A 19,278-nucleotide genomic window follows, 5' to 3' on the forward strand; every position below is an offset into this window, starting at 1 on the left:
CAGTCTTGCGTGGAATATTGCTCGCACCTTTGGGATGGCTCCGCTAAGTACCTACTGGAGGCCTTGGACCGGTTGCAGCGACGTGCAGTGCGCATTATTGGCGACGTAAAGGTCACAAACACCCTTGAACCTTTACAATTGCGTCGTGAGATAGCAGCACTGAGCGCTTTCTATTTACTGTATCACGGCGAGTGCTCTGAGGAATTATTCTCTCTAATTCCTGCTTCCCCCTTCCTTCTTAAGTCCATACGAGCTGGTTCTCGATGGCACCGCCTAACTGTGACATCAATTCCATCGCGAACAAAGAAATTTGGCAACTCCTTTCTTTGTCGCACTTCCAAAAAATGGAATTCCTTACCAGCTCACGTGTTCCCCTCCTCTTGCAACCCGGGTTCCTTCAAACGAGGCGTGAAGAGGCATCTTGCGGGCCGGCAAGGCGAAGGCGGCTAGTGCAGAACGTTTTTCCCGTCTGTACTGGCCGTCGTCGCGTTTGGACTCTACTACCACTTACCATCAGGTGGAGTAGAGTCATTTGCCCTCCCAGCAAATATAAAAAAATAAAAAAATCCTATAAAAGTGATTATTTAGCGTGCGCTACGAAAACTATTGATCATATCTAAAATAATGTATTACATGTTTATAGTATTCCTCATTACTTATAATAAAGTCTGCGAGGCGTTATATCTAACTGTGGTGTTTAAGTCATATTGACTGTTTTTTTTTTTTTGTAATGGTCCCTGGTCATTTAACATCAAACACATGCTAGCCTGCCTATCTATTTAATAAAAAAATAACTAAACAAAACTTTTTTAAGAGGTCATAATGTGAACCGAATGTACGATGAGATTACACAGAAGTCGTAGGCAGAACTCAAAGAGACCCAAGAAGCTCCGACAAAATTATGACTTTTGTTGACGATGACTTTTGTCGAACGCTGCCTGTAATAAGTTAGTTTAAATAAAAATGACACCTACGTAACATTTATTAAGATAATACGGGAAGTTTTTGTAAAAATAAAGTATACAATCACTACATTTTACCAGAGACGTCAGCAATTTCCAAAAAAGTACAAACACTTCGAAAGGCGAGATGACATTGTGTATGTCATACAAAATAACAAGTGAATCAAATACAATTTATATCTTCATTTAACCATATTATTACGCATTTATACACGAATACTCGCAAACAGCTGTTTTTTTTAAATATATTATTTACATACTTTATATTTATTCTACCAGTTACTATAAGTGTATTTATTATATGAAATTAGATATGGTATCATTTATCAATTGTAACAGCTATCAAAATACACACACTTGACAAGATGTCGATATTAATTCCGATTTAGGCATCGCACCAAAATATTCTTTTCGTTTTATAAGGCTTCTTTTTGATTCTTTTAATAATTTTTTTTTACCATAGAATAGTTATTGAAGACTGCATTAATGTCATAAAATATAGTTAACAACTAGGCCGTGTCAGTGTCGCACTATAAAATGTGCATACTCTTTTGTACTTAGTAATTTACATTTATAAACATACTTTAATACCAGTATTATATTTTCTTTCAATAAGTGGTGTTTAAAGAAACGGGGTAATTTGAGGTATAAATAGACATATTTTGGGCGGTTTGGAGTTTTTATCAGTAGCTGGCAACGCTGAATTGAAGGATGAATGAGACTGACAGTTTAAACTTTTAAAGACATGTCAAGTTTGGGCTTCGAGTGTTGAAAAAAAATTTATTTCTATTGTATTTTCGCTTAAAGTGGTAGAAAAGTTTAATTCTTATAAATATTTGTATGACAGTTATTGTTTAAATAATATTGAAAACTAATTGCAATGGATTTCAAACTGTCAAATGGCTCTCTTGAGGTAAGCAAAAGCACGTTAAAACATGTTTTTAAAACATCTTCACAACATTTACCGGTATTATAATATATTTCGGCTGCACTTTACCTCAACAAAAATTAGGTATTGGTTAATTTACTGAAATTTATCTTAAATTTAGACGTTATTTATGTAGAATGTGCGTATTTAATAAATTATAGTCGCTAAGTTAATACTTGTTATTTTTTGAGATTTTAGCGTGTAATCACAATTTATGTTTATAATTCGTAAAAACAAATGGAATTGTGTCATAAAATTTAAACTGAAATTGATTTGTCTCTGGTCTGGTCTAGTAGCTAGCTTATAAGGCCCCAGAAAAGGGTTTGAATCTCAGATGAACACTGGCTCAAAATTGGCAAAAGTAGTTGAATTTTCCAGCAGCCTGTTGTTAGAAAATTATATACTCAGTTTCAATTCACACTTCAATTGGAATATATATTACGCAATTCAAAACCTTCAATAGGCAAACTATATTTCAAACTCAACGAGAAGTGTTTAATTGTTAATGATTTATTTAAATCTATTGAGCAACAATAGCAAAATCTTTAGTTAGCAATAAACTTTTTATATTCGATTGAATTATCAGTAATGTTTATTAATGTCCATTACCCATCTGGTGACTGGGTCTCCGAATGCTATCCTATCTTCCAATTGCATATGTAGCCAAAGCGGCCCTAAAATTTTTACAATATGCAATTTGGACGGACCAAATATCTAGCATTTGGAATATACAGCTTACAGGATATCCAGTATCTGGTCAATCCATTTTAATTTTATAAAAAGTGAACATAACATAGTGTACTTATACATACTTGCTATCATAGTTATCCAATGTTAATAATTCAAAAAATCTGGATTATCCTAAGAACTGGCTTAAGATTATATTATTTATATAAACTACTACTTTACTATGTATATATAGTAAAGTAAGTTTTATTATAAGTAATAAATTATATATATAAATATGTGTGTAAAATTATCTCAGAATTTATTATTAAAGTTTTTTTTTTATAATCAACAGATTATAATGAATGGTGGAGTTTTTGACAAACCTGTGATGCAAGTACTAGGCAGCAAAAAAATTCAGGGAAGTGGTGCCAATGAGAGATATAGGCTACTAGTGTCTGATGGTAAACATTCTCACAGCTTTGCTATGCTGGCAACACAATTGAATGACAAGCTCATTACAGGAGAACTCTCTGATTACTCAGTAGTACAAATTGATAGATTCGTCACTTCAGTATTGAAAAGTACTGGCAAAGGAGAAAAGTAAGTTTTATTATGAGTAATAAATTATACTGAATTATACATGTTCATAATTAACCTCAATTGTACATAGTTCTCAACAAAATACAAAAGTTAGCTGCTAGTGAGCTGATGTGATCTTATAATGGAAATGTAAATCTTGAGATTTTATGAGTCGGCTACATACACTGATAAAAATGTGTATTTTTTTTAAGCAATAATTTATATTATTTGTTATTTTATATAATAAAGTATATTATTGTTTTAGACGAGTCATGATTATTTTGGATATAACTATTATAGCACCCGGCACAGAAGTGGGTAAAAAGATAGGAAATCCTCAATCATGGACCGAAGAGTCTGCATCTTCAGCTGCAGCACCAAGTCCTATTAAACCAGCACCAAAACCCAGCCAAATGTCCTCGAATACTTTCCCAAAACCTTCAACTGGTTCTAATTTAAATTCTAGCCTGCTCGGTTCTCAAATGACTCATCCCATTGCTAGTCTGAGTCCTTACCAAAACAAGTAAGCACAGTAATATGTATTTATAAAAATAACAATATTTTTCATAATATATTTTAAACAAAATATGTACATGTTGGAAATTATAAAAAAATATCATTGTTATTATTAAATAAAAATAGCATAAGTAAATTAAGTGAATAATAATAATTAAGTTTAAACATAATAGAACAAATATACATTACATGTTTTCTCCCCCCGAAATGGCATGGGTGCTACCAATCACTGAACATCTTGGTTGTTACATCTATAAGATGTTATGAATATTTATAATAATATAAGAAGAATATTTGCTATAGAAACTATTAATGTTAAATTGTATAATGAATACCAACAATTTAAAATATGCTTTGTCTCTTCAATCAGTAGCATATCTCATTTGTTGTTGTATTTACAATGCCCATCATATTGCCACTTTGTTTATTCTCTTTTTAATAGATACAATAAATACATTGATGAAGTATTAGAACCATAACCTAAAACTTCTATAGTATATATTATACTTCCTCATATATATATTTCTAATCAAACAAGACATTAATTAAACAATCAGATTATCCTTGTCAATAATGATATTTCAAGTTGAAAATTGTGTCTATTGATTATAATTTGTTAAATTTTTTAAAGGTGGGTAATTAAAGCACGTGTCATGAATAAATCTGCGATACGCACTTGGAGCAATGCTAAGGGTGAAGGAAAACTGTTCAGCATGGACCTCTGTGATGACAGCGGTGAAATAAGAGCTACTGCTTTCAGAAATGAATGTGAAAAATTCTATGACATGATACAGGTTGTTATCCAGAATTTATTTTTTATGTAATTGTAAAGTAAAAAACTATAATTGAAACTTGTTTTTCTTCTTCAGATAGACAAGGTTTACTACATTAGTCGTTGCCAACTAAAGACAGCCAACAAGCAATTTAGCAGTTTGAAAAATGATTATGAGATGACCTTTACATCAGATACCGTTGTAGCAGAATGTACAGAAGATATTTCAACTGTTCCCACCGTTAAGTACGACTTTTTGCCCATTAGCGACATTGCCAATAAAAGTCCTGATACAATTCTTGGTAAGTTTTATTCCTAATATTGGCCATATATATATAAATATATATCAAATTTTGTTTTTTAAAAAAAACGATTGTTTTGCCAGATACTATTGGAGTTTGTAGAGCGGCTTCTGATTTACAAGAGCTTACAGCGAAAAGCACTGGAAAGTTACTAAAAAAACGAGAAGTTACACTAGTCGACCAATCGGGTGCAGCAGTATGTGGTTTTTTACCTTGTGCAATTTGTCATTGTGCATCCATTCATATTTCATCTTTACATTTTTCAGATTACATTAACACTATGGGGTAATGAAGCAGAAAATTTTGATGCCAACACAAATCCGGTGATAGCTGTAAAGGTATATGTTGCATTATTTACATCACATGATACATATATTCTTGACAAATAGTAATATTATAATGTCATAGAACATTTTCTTCTAAATACGTATATAATTATGATAAAAAATCATATATATTTATACTAACAATAATGTCTTCCTGACCGATTCATGCCATGGCAGCTAATCTCGAGAGATTAGCCAACTGCGCAGAACATATTATTGTGCACAGGTGCACTCTCTATTCCCTTACTCTCATAATCCGATGGAATGGCAAACCGACACGACCGGAAAGAATTCAGAAAACGAAAACGAAGTGTCAACACTTCCAACTGCCAGATTCCCAACTGTTACTGAGAATTTTCGACAGAAAAACCGAATAACTTTTTATTGGCCCGACCTGGGATTTGAACACAGGACCTCAGAGCTTGCGGCCTTATATCTAGCCACTAGACCAACAGACTAAATATGTATATTTAACAACTTATTAAATATAATTTCATATATATGTTGAAGTTAAGATAATAATTAAACTTGCATTTATTTATATTTTAACATTATTCATCAGGGCGCTCGACTAGCGGAGTTCAACGGCAGCAAGTCACTGTCATGCCTCGGGAGCACTATGCTGCGGACCAACCCCGACCTGCCCGACGCGCACCGCCTGCGCGGCTGGTACGACCACGGCGGAGCCTCCGCAGAACTCGTCAACATTTCAGCCAGGTAACCGCACTCTTGCTGTCTTACAACCATGGCGAATCTTCCTTAGAACTCGTCAATATTTCTGCCAAACAACAGCACCCTCGCTGTCTTACGACCACGGCTGAACTTCCGCAGAGCTTGTGAACATCCCGCTCTACCATAAATTTCATGCACTGTTTAATATTATCAAGTTAATAATAGATTTGACTGGGTGTGTGGATTTTAATGTATCAGAGTGTAAAAATGATAGTAATGTTTCAGAGTGGGCGGTTCATCGGGAGTTAGTGGCGAGTGGATAACGTTTACGGAGGCGGAAGCGCGAAAACTAGGCAGTGGTGAAAAGGGCGACTACTACAACTTGTTAGGGGTGCTTACTTTTACATTCGCTGACAATGCCGTGTATAAAGCTTGCCCACAAGAACAATGTAACAAGAAACTTGTGGACCAAGAGAATGGCCTGTTCCGATGTGAAAAATGTAATAGGGAATATCCTAATTATAAATACAGACTGCTTTTGGGGGTAAGTTACAATAATGATGAAAAGTTTATTGAAATAAGTTGACGAAAGTTTTGTTTATTTTTATGACGGCAAACAAACTAATAAATGTAAACCCCAGTGTTTAGTTTAAACCCCAGTCTTTGTGCAAGCTCGTCTAAAGTAAACAGCAGTACTTGGTATTGTTGTGTTCCGGTTTGAAGGGTGAGTGCGCCAGTGTAATTACAGGCACAAGGGACATAAAATCTTAGTTACCAAGGTTGGTGGCGCATTGGCGATGTTAGCAATAGTTAACATTTCTTACAATGCTAATGTCTATGAACGTTGGTGTCCACCTACCATGAGGTGGCCCATATGCTCGTCCCTATACTATAAAAAAAAACAAAACTATTTCAGGCAAACGTCTCAGACCCTACTGGCGACCAGAGAATTACAGCATTCAACGAAGCCGCTGAGTCCATGCTTGGAAAGTCCGCCGAGGAAATAGGTCGCATGTCAGAATACGACAAGAATGGATATTCACAGTTGTTTGATGACGTCAAATTCAAAACTTTTGTCTTTAAGTTCAGAACTAAAATGGAAACTTACAGCGTTAGTATCATTATTCGTATTTTATCTTTTTTATTTATATTTCAAAAGAAAACTCAATCGAACTACGTTCAAATATTTTTCATGGCATTGAAATCTATTAACTTACATGTCTATTACTTATATGTCTCTTTTTTAAACAGGACGAAGCGCGTCTAAAAACAACTGTAATGAATGCTCAGCCAGTAGACTACAAGGATGCAAATGCTAGACTTATCAAAAGTATTAAAGCTTTGAGCGGAATTGAACTGTAATTTTGTAAAAACAGAACTCTGAAACTTCAAGAAAATTGTTATATTCTGTAATGTTATTTTCGTAAGTAATTAAGGTTGTAATAAAAATCTCTATGTTATGTAATTTCATGAACAAACATGTAAAAAATACAGTTATAACAGTCTCAGAAATTTTGAAAATGTTTTTAAGATATTATGATTTATGAATGCCAAATTATGATTAGAATTCAATACTTTTTCATTAAAAACTTAATTATAAGGTTATAACTAATCTGATAAATATATATATTTTCGTAACATGTTTATATTTTATATTATTATTTACTGCACTTACTGTATTACTACATTACATGCGATATACTTGTACAAACGAATTGTATGACGACGACGACGGGGCATCTGTTAGTTAATATGAGGACGTGCACAAAGAATTTTGCTGCGTAAAAATCAGCAACACTACTTCTGCACTAAAAAGTGATATAAAAAATAGATCAGTTTTAAATCTAAATTGATTTAGTAGCTCCATTTATGAGATTGGAAATACATTGGGTATAATTGGATCTAAATCGGGTACGTCCTCTTAATCTTGATCGCTTAAACAACTGGCAATTCTCTAAAGTAATTGTAGAAACGAATACCATAGTACGGTAATGTTATATATACAGTATTCTATATTCAAACAAACGGTCGAAACGCAAGTGATACTTACGCGCCTTAAGTTACGCTACTATCATTAATGCAGAGTCGGATTGACTGAGTACACGACTCAGGCCTCTTTATCCTTTTGTATCTTCCTAAAATATATTTTTATACCACTAAACTATTTTATTAATATTTAAGAGGTTTTAATAGTGTATTAGGACGATATACCATCATCCTTATCGAATATGGTAAATATTTGACTTCAACAATTTCATAAACAAGGATTTTTAAAACCTTTTCCCCCTAATTTCTGTCTACACTCTTTCCTTCTCACTTACACAAGAAAGAGAACGAAAATTACGTTGCAAATATTTTATACAGAGATAGAATTATCAAATCTTTTGTCCCTTATCGCGTACCCAGATTTATCAAGGTCGGCTACTCAAGTAGCGAAATTAACTTGAGTTGTTGCGTCCATTGTGCTTATTGTTTAATTTTTGCTTATTTTTATGTTAGAAAACGATTCTAATCTAGTGAAAAGACAGAGACAAAATTCTTATATCATATCAAAGGTTATACAATGGTGCACTGTCTTATTATTTCCTGTTAAAATGATTGCAAGAAGATAATTGCCGCCGTGTGTTTTAACGTGTAAGTACGACGATTTTGTCCCTAAATATAGTTTAGCGGTGATGATTATTTATGCCAAAGCATGACGGAACCTTATATAGCATTGAAATCCTAAGATAATAGGTTTTTATCAAAACAAAGTAAGTAAATAAATCATCATCATCATATCAGCCGAAAGACGTCCACTGCTGGACAAAGGCCTCCCCCAAGGATTTCCACGTTGGTCGATCTTGCGCTGCCCGCATCCAACGGCTTCCCGTGACTCGTTCTAAGTCGTCAGTCCACCTTGTAGGGGCCTGCCCACGCTGCGTCTTCCGGTTCGTGATCGCCACTCGAGAACCTTTCTGCCCCAGCGGCCGTCGGTTCTGCGAGCAATGTGCCCCGCCACTTCAATTTAGCAATTCTTCGGGCTATGTCGGTTACTTTGGTTCGCCTGCGGATTTCATCATTTCTGATTCGATCTCGCAGAGAAACTCCGATTATAGCCCTCTCCATTGCCCTTTGAGTGACCTTGAGCCTTCTTATGAGGCCCATTGTGAGCACCAGAGAACGGGCAGCAGCGTCTCTCTGAGTACTATGACTAACTTACTGCGATCGCCAACCCGTCTGCCAAGCGTTGCGATTATGGCATATCCCCTCAATGATTCGCGCAACTAAACCACTTCCCCTAGTCCCCGGCAGCCCTGCTATTCCTAGCCTTGGTAACAGCTGTGGTAACGGCGGGGCAGGGGGTGCTAAGAATCCCCGGCAGATTTCGTGTTACTAACACCGACGGATCAGAGACGTGGTCGCTCACAATGGGCCTCATAAAATAAATACGAAGTCCAATAATAGCCTAAAGTGCTCCGTTGTATATAAATAAGTTATTTTAATTTTCTTTCTCCAATTAGTAATTTCCTAATGACAACATTATTTAACATTCTTCTTGAATGTATAATATTATTACATTTCTAGTCAAGAGGTTAATATAGAAATATATGTGGCAACCATTCTTTATTAGTAATTTAATTGAGAGTTTTAGATTTCAACATCTGAGTAGAATGCTAATCCAGTACCATATAAAGATGGTGAAGCACTATTGTTAACGAAAACAAAAAAAAACAATGCAACGGTTTTTGGATGTAGTTAGAAATCAAAACAATATTTTAATGAAAAAAACGTATATCAGTAAAATTTAAAAACCTCATTTTATTTTAATTAAATCCTGAAAATTATTTATCTCCCAAAACAGGGAATGCAGTTGCTATGGTAACATTATACGCGCACATTGACAAACTATCTTTGTCTCAATCACGGTCCCTTGGTCTATTTGTTTCTCTGTCTAAGCTAAACCCAGAGCCGAGGGGTCCCTAGACGGTTGCTTATACCGCCTAATAGATAATCCGGCCCTGCATGAATGCGCCGCAGTGGCGAACAAACGGTATGATCCTGATAAATTGAATTAATCAAATATTTTAAAGTCCCATATTCTGGACCGCATTGGAAGTGCATACTGGAACTGGGATCGTATTTTCAGTGTAGTACATCTAATAACGATGCTGAAACCACATAGGCAAACTTCAATATTTAGTTACGTTTTAGTATTTTTTTGACCCAATATATAAAGCAAATTCAATTACATTTAATTAATTTCAAGTAAATTCACAGGCCTTAAATGTCCTACAGCTGGGAAAAGGTCTCTACTTTGAAAGGTAAAGGTTGGAGCTTATTTCGCCACGCTGCTTATCTATATAATAAAATCTGCCAAGCCATACTGGCTTGGCAGATTTTACTGTTTTTATGCGGGTAGGTTATTGATAATTAACCATTAGCAATAAATAATTCCAATATCTATTTATATTGAAGTCAACCTTAAATCTCAGAGATGCTAATATAATAATATATGTATTGTACTTAAATATATAAACTTAACAATATAAGCCGTTATGTTATAAACAAATTTAAAATTGTATTAACACATAAAATTATATAAATAACCTTGTAAAAAAATAGAATACTGCTAAAAAGAGTATATTCAATTTATTTAATATAGGCTCTTTAATTTAACATTTGTGCCTAATAAACATAAAAAAATCTCCCGGAGAGCGGGAAATTCCCGGCGCTGAAAATGAAACTTGACAGTTGTGTAGTGTCTCTGACCGACCTCTGTTTTATCTCATCGTCAGTGATAAGTGGTGATAAGTAACCAAAAAGCATAAAATCACTTGCAAGTTGCACTGATTAACTGCACTTTAGAACTTATAGATTGCAACTTGCTTACGTCCTTATTTTAATATAATTTGTATAGTGTTACTTGGTTAAATTTAAAACGTTTTAAGTATATACAAATCGTTTTAAGTAATTAAATAAAAAAATTACTAAATTTTAAGTAGTTCGTTTTAAATTAATTGCAATGGCTTATACATTATCAAATGGATCTCTCGAGGTAAGTAAAAGTATTAAACATATAATTTTGTAAACATAAAAAACAACTTCGCAATTTATATATTTACCCAACCGACAACCGCCCCCCTCTACGGTCCTGTTTATATTGTATGTTCCTTTTTAATCTTTGCATTTTAAGAACTAAGTTTGTGACATACATTTCCGCTCTCTTCAATCCTCTTTAAGTAATACATAATATGTTTCTAAAAGAATGACCAACTCCATTTGGGCCATAGTTAGCTCTTGTTTGATATAAGACTAGCTCTAATATTTCTTACAAATATTTAAATCTTGCTTGACAAAATCTCTGCATTAATTTTATGTTAAGAGATGATTTATTAATAAAAACTTACTTATCACAGGAACTTTACCTTACTACAGGAAATGTAAGATCTTCTTGGTAACAGAAAAATAAAAAGATTTGGCATATACTTAATTAATTGTGACTTATTTTACTTGATCTTTTATTTTTAAATAACATTAGTATCATGTAAGTAAGAAAATAACATGTTAATTTTCTAAAACATAAAACCCCTTATTATTCCCTCCACTGGGGACAGGAGTCAACAAGGTTAAACATGAAAAATTTACAAGGATGTTGTATGAAAAACCCAATTATTTTTATGTGTAGAAAAGCCTAATATAATATGTATTGTATTATTGCCCTTTCATAGCAGTTTTAATAATGAATGAAAATACTTTGTATTTAATTACATATATATTCTTAATAGATTATAATAAATGGTGGAGTTTATGAAAAACCTGTGATACAAATACTTGGCATTCAAAAAATTGAACAAAGTGGTGTCAATGAGAGATTTAGACTCCAGGTGTCAGATGGCAAACATTTCCATAGCTTTGCCATATTGGCAACACAACTTAACAATAAGGTCTATTCTGGAGAACTGTCACTCTTTTCGGTAGTACAAATTAATGTATTTAAGACCACACTCCTAAGAAATACTAATAAAGAAGAAAGGTAAGTTTTGTAATACTAAAATAATAAAGTTTGATAGTCAAGTATGTAAAGCTTGCATTTAAGTTTTTTAAGCCTGTCTAATACAATTTTCTAATGTTTTAGAATGATAATAATCCTAGATATATTAATCATAGCACGAGGCACAGAGGTTGGTAGAAGACTTGGGAATCCTCAATTATGGACAAATGCATCGGCATCTGCAGCTCCAGTACCAATTCCAGCAACACCACCCCCGACAGCCAGCCATGCTTCTGTCAGCACAACACCTAAACATTTGACCGATGCAGCCAGCCATGCTTCTACCGACACAAAACCTAACCCATTGCCTAGCACAGCCAGCCATGCTTGTACCAGCACAACGCCTAAACATTCAGCTGGCACTAGTTTTAATTCTACTACAGTTGATTCCAAATTGACTATTCCAATTGCAAATCTAACTCCTTACCAAAACAAGTAAGTAATACAATTATGCCGATAGCTGTCTATGTTTTATATTATGATTACATTTACACTTTCAGGAACACGATCAATAAGTAAAATAATAATTTCTATAGACAAACTGTTCCAGAAAATGTTAAAATATTTTTAATATTCAAAATTTAATGAATTCGTACTATTATAATCCCATCAGTTAAAGCTTAAAGGGTGCTAAATTACCACTTGATATTGTAGAACCATTTATTTATAAATAAATCTAATAAAACATTATGTCTTTGTAGATGGTGTATTAAGGCACGCGTCGTTAATAAAACTGAGATTAAAAGTTACAAAACAGCAAAAACTGGCAAATATTTCAAAGTGGATCTTTGCGACGACAGCGGTGAAATAGGAGCCACTGCTTTCAATAATGAATGTGACAAGTTTTATGATAAAATAGAGGTTCATGTCACAAATTAGTTAAATTAAAAAAACAATTTAATTGAAAAACAGTGGAGGATAAAAAAATAACTACCGCCTAATCGAATCAAATATGAACTAGCTATATAATATGTATAATGTGAGAAAGCACCTGTGGCACTCCCTATTCCCTTATTAAATTTACCAAGGCATGTGTCCAAGGGCTCTTCTCCCTTTGCTAGGCATGATAATGTAATTTAAACTGGGATAATTTAGAAAACTAGAGTTTTGGGATTTGAAACCTTATAATTATTTACACGATATTACATCAACAATTTGATGTCAAAATACTTAATCTTATTTTCGTTATTTATTTTTCAGTCAGACAAAGTTTACTATATCAGTTCTTGTCAAATCAAGACTGCAAATAAACAGTTTTACAAGTTAAACAATGATTATGAGATGATATTCAAATCAGATACTCTCATAGCAGAATGTTTTGATAATGATTCAACATTGCCAACCGTTAAGTATGACTTCTTGCCTATCAGTGATATTGCTAATAAAAGACCTGATACAATTCTGGGTAAGTGATTTTTTTTATAATTAGAGGACATACTAGGCTTATGGTAAGTGGCCACCGATGCCCATGGACACCTACAACATACAGAGAGTTGCTGATCAACTCTCCGTTGGCATCTTGAAGGACCTGTATGTTCCATGTTACTCCTGATGTTGAAAACGCTTATTATAACGCTCCGAGAAAACTTCACGAGGAAGATCACAACATGTGCATGCAGAAAGAATGATCGTGAAACACGTACATTAACGGAACATTAAAAACATTGTTCATTCCAAGCATGAAATATTATATATATGAAGTTAATCAAGTGGCGGCGTAGTTAAGTGCAGTGAGTAAGGCGATAGTAAAGCGAGATATGCGAACACTTTCATATATATATGTGCTGTTACAAATACATAGTCAATAAAACATTATTGGCTAGCTACCGTCCGCGGAACTGCCTGCGCTTTAGGGTCCGTTCACACAGACCGGCTCGGAGAGGAGAGCAGATTTTTATCACGTTGGAAACAGTGTTTTGAGTGATTGTAGTAAAGTTTATTTTTGCATTTGCACCTTTTTTGTCATTAAAAATGCCTGAACGCGCTTCGTGTGAAGTAATAAAAGGAGCCGACCGGCTCCGCTTGCGTGCTCTTTCTCGCTCGCACCCGCTTTCAGATCTCTTCCAGCCGGTCGATGTGAAATAGTTGGCGGCTCCGCTCCGGCCAATTCCAAGCGTATACGACCCGGTCTGTGTGAAAAGAAAAAAGCAGGCCGATGCTCTCCGAGCCGGTCTGTGTGAACGGACCCTTAGACGAGTCAGGAGTTAGCTACCCTACGTCCTTTTCTGTACCCCTGACAACGTATATACAAAATTTCATGATTTGTTGTTTTTCTGATTTCGTTTGTATTATGTAGGTTGAGTAAACATTTTTGTAGGTACATCTTTTTAATAAAAACAGTTATCGTTTTTTTTTAAAAAACACAAACGCGCGCGCGCGCACGCACGCGTACGTTTTTCTCGCATTAATATTAAGTAAGAATGTTTTTTCTACAGTTAATATTAATACTTAAGCTATGTCTTTACTTTTAATTTTTTTTTCTCTAACTTCGAATTATAAAATTGAAATCCTATGTGGCCTTACTTTAGTCATAACTATAAAGACGTTTCTGTAACGCTGTTGATTACAAGTAAAGATACATAAGCTGGCTTTAATTTAATTTTATTAATTTATAAAGAACGAAGTGCTTCTTCTAAGAGCCAATATAAAGTGACACATCTTATTTTGCTTTAACATTTCAGAGAGCCAACTTAGTTCGCGCGTATGATAAATTGATTTGTCTCATAATAATAAAATGTATCCTTTTCCAGATGTTATTGGTGTTTGTAAGATGGCTTCTGATCTACAAGAGTTCACAGCTAAAAACACCGGGAGATTATTAAAAAAGAGAGAAGTTACACTGGTAGACCAATCGTCGGCGGTACGTGATGTACATATATTTTTTGAAAATAGTTAGGCAAACTGGCAAATGGGCCACCTGATGTTAAGGAGTCACCGCCGCCCATAGATATTAGCGCCGTAAGAAATATTAACCATACCTTATTTCGCCAATGCACCACCAACGTTGGGAATATTATACCTCTTGTGCCTGTTATTACACTGGCGCGTTTATACTTCAAAGCAGAGCCAGTTAATAAAAATAAACTTTAGAACTCATTTTACGAAGTATCTGAAATTATTCAGCATAATAGAATATTTCCAATTAATATAAACGAAATTCTTATAATAGCACTATAAAAAAATGAATTACATTAATGTCATAATATAATAATGACTAAAACTGTAAATGTGTACCTATATTTTTAGATAACACTAGCGCTATGGGGTAACGATGCAGAAAAATTTGATGCGAGTACTAATCCAGTTATTGCAGTAAAGGTAAATTTAGGATTATTTTCACACTAATTGCATAATTCTCTTCCTTTCTAAATTATAATTTCTTTACACAATGCCTCAATATATATATATATATATATATATATATATATATATATATATATATAATATGTTTTCTAAATATATTACTTACAAGTATTAATAGAAAAAATACCAAAACATTTGAAGAATATCCTATCAATCTATCTACTCGGGTTAAAAAGTATCCGTTTAAAAAGTTTTTTGTATGTGCCTACGCACCACGCACGCTATGATAGGTCTACGCATCCACTCTACTCCTCCAACGGTGCGTCGATACGGACTAGTCCGCGTCTGTCCAAAATATCCCCACCATATGAACGTAGGTTAATATACTGACTTCCGTTCGGAGGAAACGACTGCCGAGCGAAACGTATGTGACGGCTGATTGGCGTTAATCGCCTATATACGGCGTCATCGATAGATATGAGGCCCTGTTGGTTTTTGAGACCAGTTAATGAAGGCTATGTGAAATGGAGCAAACAACATCGCTCTCCACGTCCAATACGATAATTGTGTTTGGGTTCTGTTTGACACGAGCGTCTGAACCACAGAAGTGGTTCAGAAGTTTCGGTTGAAGTCTGAAGACAGTGATATTTTTGTGAGTTAATAATCTGTCGAATGGCTGTCAGGGCGCTCGACTAGCGGAGTTCAACGGCAGCAAGTCACTGTCGTGCCTCGGGAGCACCATGCTGCGGACCAACCCCGACCTGCCCGACGCGCACCGCCTGCGCGGCTGGTACGACCACGGCGGAGCCTCCGCAGAACTCGTCAACGTCTCCGCCAGGTACGACCACGATGGAACTTCCGCAGAGCTGACCTGCATCGCCGCGCACTCGCTGACTTGCTGCTTGCTGATCGGGTCTACATATGTGACCTACCCATTGCCACTTCAACTTAAATTTTTCATTAATATAAATTCAATGATTCACTAAAATAACTTATTATTTCGTTTCATTTTAAATGATAGTATTGTTTCAGAGTGGTCGGCTCTTCGGGCGGTAAGACGGAATGGATAACGTTTAAAGAAGCGGAAACGCGAAGAACAGGCAGCTTGGAAAAGGGCGACTATTACAACTTACTGGGAGTGCTCATTTATACATTTGCGGACAACGCAGTGTATAAAGCTTGTCCACAAGACAGTTGTAACAGAAAAGTATTAGACCAAGAAAACGGCCTCTTTCGATGCGAAAAATGTGACAGAGAATATACTAACTTCAAATACAGACTGATTTTGGGGGTTAGTTACGACGTTTTATGACGATTTAATCAAAAAATATTCAAATTCAACGTACGACACTGGTGATGGAAATACAATTATAACAGGAATTATTATTATTCCTTATAATCTGTTTAATTCAGGATTGAAAACCAATAAAGTTACTCCAATAAAAAATAAATACTAAACAAACCACATTTTTTGTTAAGGGAACCATCGCAGACCCCACCGGTGACCGTAAAATTACTGCATTTAATGAAGTCGCCGAGTCCATGCTTGGAAAGTCCGCTGAGGAAGTAGGCCACTTGTTGGAGAACGACAAGGAAGAATACGGACGCCTGTTTGATGAAATCAATCTTAAAACTTTCTTGTTCAATTTGAGAAGCAAGGCTGAAACTTACAATGTGAGTTCATATTAAATTTATATATTTAAAAAAAGTAACTGAAAGTTGATTTTAGACGGAAGCTTAAAACCGAAGTCGGCCATCGCTACAGCCTTCGGCCGAAGCCGAAGAAGGTTTAATAACTTTAAGAGACTCAGTTCTGATTGAATAATTTTTTTTCGAGTGCATAGTGGCATTCCTTTAACTTACAAGATGATTAAAATCACCTTGAAACTTGTGAAAAACAAGAACAATTCCATTTTTCTCAAGTATTGTGAAACTATCCTAAAAAATAAACGCTTTTCTAAACTTTAATCAGTTAAATGCACATTTTTGGAATATTGATCACATAAAATTAATAATTACGATAACGTTATAAATAATAATCAGTATTTACCAACAACAAGTTACAAAAATTTTAAGGTTTGGCCTAAGTTGCCCCAAGCAGAAGGTTCGGTCGTACTCTAGAAACCATTCCACGCGCTAGAACACTTTTTTTACGCAAAAGTGTTGAAAGTATGTTCTTCGAGAGATTCGAAAAGATTTGTAAAACAATTCTATTACTAAAAATAATTTTGAGTGTTCTTAACAATGTATCATTATACTAATTATTACGGATCCATGAATACTAACTTAATAGTTGTTTACTTACTTTTAATGTTTATTTTTAGAATGAACAACGCGTACAAACCATAGTGATGAGTGCTCAGCCGATAAACTACAAGGATGCAAACTCTAGATTTGTGAAAAGTATCAAAACTCTAAGCGGAATACAAGTATAATAAATTTTACATCACAAATCGCTAAAAAATCACTTATTAGAATAATATTATTATGCATTAATTTAAGAGTATATAGTGACATAACAATTATATTAATATATAAATAATATTTTTCATATACTAATGTAAGAGCTAGTCATGTACTGAATGATTATATTATATAATTTATTAATAATTTGTTATTTGGTAAGAATTATTTACACGGACGTTATTAAGTATGTAGTTTATTTACAATACTGGAATTAATTTAAATAATGCTATTATGAAATATTTAGACATGATATTAAAATTATTGTATTATACAAAATTATTTACAAAAAAAATAATCTGTTATACAGTTTGAGTATACACCTACGTGGTTTTTTATAAAACTATATAATAGTTTAAATTAAAATAATAATCACTATTAGATTATATTGTACTTAAGATGACTTATATTTTTATATTTTTTTAATAAAATTTTAATATTCACCGAATATATTATTTTTATTGATAGTTTTTTTTTTTTATAGAATAGGAAGGTGGACGAGCATATGGGCCACCTGATGGTAAGTGGACACCAAACGCCCTTAGACATTGGCATTGTAAGAAATGTCAACCATCGCTTATAGCCAATGCGCCACCAACCTTGGGAACTAAGATTTTATGTCCCTTGTGCCTGTAATTACACTGGCTCACTCACCCTTCAAACCGAAACACAACAATATCAAGTATTGCTGTTTTGCGGTAGAATATCTGATGAGTGGGTGTTACTTACCCAGACGAGCTTGCAGAAAGCCCTACCACCAGTTATTAATGTAAACTAAGCAATAAGTAAAGATAATAAGTTGTTTTGTTTTTTACATGTATTATATGATTGTTTTGCAACAAATTAATACTAACAAAATTAACAACTTAGTTTTGCACAAGTTTATAATGGCCGATTGTCGATATTTTTAGTACTTACACCCTTCATTCTCTTCACGGGACAAAGTCCCTACTAATATTTCGAATGGTTAGCAAATACTTGGTTTGTCCTTGATATGTTATGTGCCTTGTGCGGAGTCGTAGCTACCGCCGTATCAGTCATTTCAAAAATACGGGACCCCTAACTACAGGGGCCTCGAACCCGTGTAAGCAAAAATTCGTAAAATGTTATCCAAAATCTCACTCGAACTCTAAGGCCGTACGCTAAATTTCCCAGGAAAAAATGAAAATATACATTTGAAAAATAAGTTTAACTCATTGACGGTCAAGGCGCTAAATTCGCGTGCCTGGGGGTTTGCTTATTGGCCTCCTGACATCCTTATATAAAGATTATATTATACTACATTGATTATTTGGTTCACTGCATATGTAATTGAAATAAAACAATATAAAAAATAACGAAAAACTAAATAAAAAAATACAGAAAACAAAGTATATCAATGTATCACAAGGAACGCCGCAGTTAGGAAGAAGGGCCTTCTACCAAAATTTGATACAGGGCCCAGCAAGAGCAAGCTACGCCCTTGCTCTTGTCCCTATATTTACTCTGACTCACTCACCCTTCAAACCGGAACACAACAATGCTAAGTATTACTGTTTATCGGTAGAATATCAGTTGACTGGGTGGTACCCAGACGGGGTTGCACAAAGCCCTTCCTACCATCACCAAATAAATTATATTGAAGTTAGGCATCTCCTCACGATGTTTTCTTTTTCACCGCCGACATGAACTGAATTATAAACTTAAATTAAGCACGTGAAATTTCAGTTCAGATTCAAGCGTTCTGCGACCGACTGTTATTTTGATTAAATT

At 34.4% G+C, this 19,278-nt stretch overlaps 2 protein-coding genes across 2 annotated transcripts; both read left to right on the forward strand.

Annotated features, from left to right (window-relative positions):
* The first annotated feature begins 1,690 nt into the window (after positions 1 to 1,690).
* LOC126773747 (replication protein A 70 kDa DNA-binding subunit-like) lies at positions 1,691 to 7,380 on the forward strand. Its single transcript, XM_050494857.1, has 11 exons — positions 1,691 to 1,875; positions 2,912 to 3,159; positions 3,404 to 3,661; positions 4,286 to 4,448; positions 4,524 to 4,728; positions 4,812 to 4,924; positions 4,995 to 5,066; positions 5,617 to 5,771; positions 6,012 to 6,270; positions 6,643 to 6,837; positions 6,978 to 7,380. Exons 1-11 carry the CDS (start codon positions 1,843 to 1,845, stop codon positions 7,086 to 7,088), a joined length of 1,812 nt encoding a protein of 603 aa, XP_050350814.1. The 5' UTR covers positions 1,691 to 1,842; the 3' UTR covers positions 7,089 to 7,380.
* Positions 7,381 to 10,445: 3,065 nt separating this feature from the next.
* LOC126773746 (replication protein A 70 kDa DNA-binding subunit-like) lies at positions 10,446 to 17,814 on the forward strand. Its single transcript, XM_050494856.1, has 11 exons — positions 10,446 to 10,764; positions 11,495 to 11,742; positions 11,845 to 12,195; positions 12,462 to 12,621; positions 12,961 to 13,165; positions 14,511 to 14,620; positions 15,007 to 15,078; positions 15,747 to 15,901; positions 16,096 to 16,354; positions 16,543 to 16,737; positions 17,388 to 17,814. Exons 1-11 carry the CDS (start codon positions 10,732 to 10,734, stop codon positions 17,496 to 17,498), a joined length of 1,899 nt encoding a protein of 632 aa, XP_050350813.1. The 5' UTR covers positions 10,446 to 10,731; the 3' UTR covers positions 17,499 to 17,814.
* The last annotated feature ends 1,464 nt before the right edge of the window (positions 17,815 to 19,278 follow it).

This window comes from Nymphalis io, chromosome 15, assembly GCF_905147045.1.
Source record: "Nymphalis io chromosome 15, ilAglIoxx1.1, whole genome shotgun sequence".
Lineage (NCBI taxonomy): Eukaryota > Metazoa > Arthropoda > Insecta > Lepidoptera > Nymphalidae > Nymphalis > Nymphalis io.

What these genes read in the sequence shown, in the direction of transcription:
- LOC126773747 (XM_050494857.1), top strand. Translation starts at nt 1,843, where the DNA reads ATGGATTTCAAACTGTCAAATGGCTCTCTTGAG. An exon ending in CTGAGTCCTTACCAAAACAA is followed by an intron (nt 3,662 to 4,285) that starts GTAAGCACAGTA and finishes AATTTTTTAAAG; the next exon opens with GTGGGTAATTAAAGCACGTG. An exon ending in CTCGTCAACATTTCAGCCAG is followed by an intron (nt 5,772 to 6,011) that starts GTAACCGCACTC and finishes GTAATGTTTCAG; the next exon opens with AGTGGGCGGTTCATCGGGAG.
- LOC126773746 (XM_050494856.1), top strand. Translation starts at nt 10,732, where the DNA reads ATGGCTTATACATTATCAAATGGATCTCTCGAG. An exon ending in CTCGTCAACGTCTCCGCCAG is followed by an intron (nt 15,902 to 16,095) that starts GTACGACCACGA and finishes GTATTGTTTCAG; the next exon opens with AGTGGTCGGCTCTTCGGGCG. An exon ending in GCAAGGCTGAAACTTACAAT is followed by an intron (nt 16,738 to 17,387) that starts GTGAGTTCATAT and finishes GTTTATTTTTAG; the next exon opens with AATGAACAACGCGTACAAAC.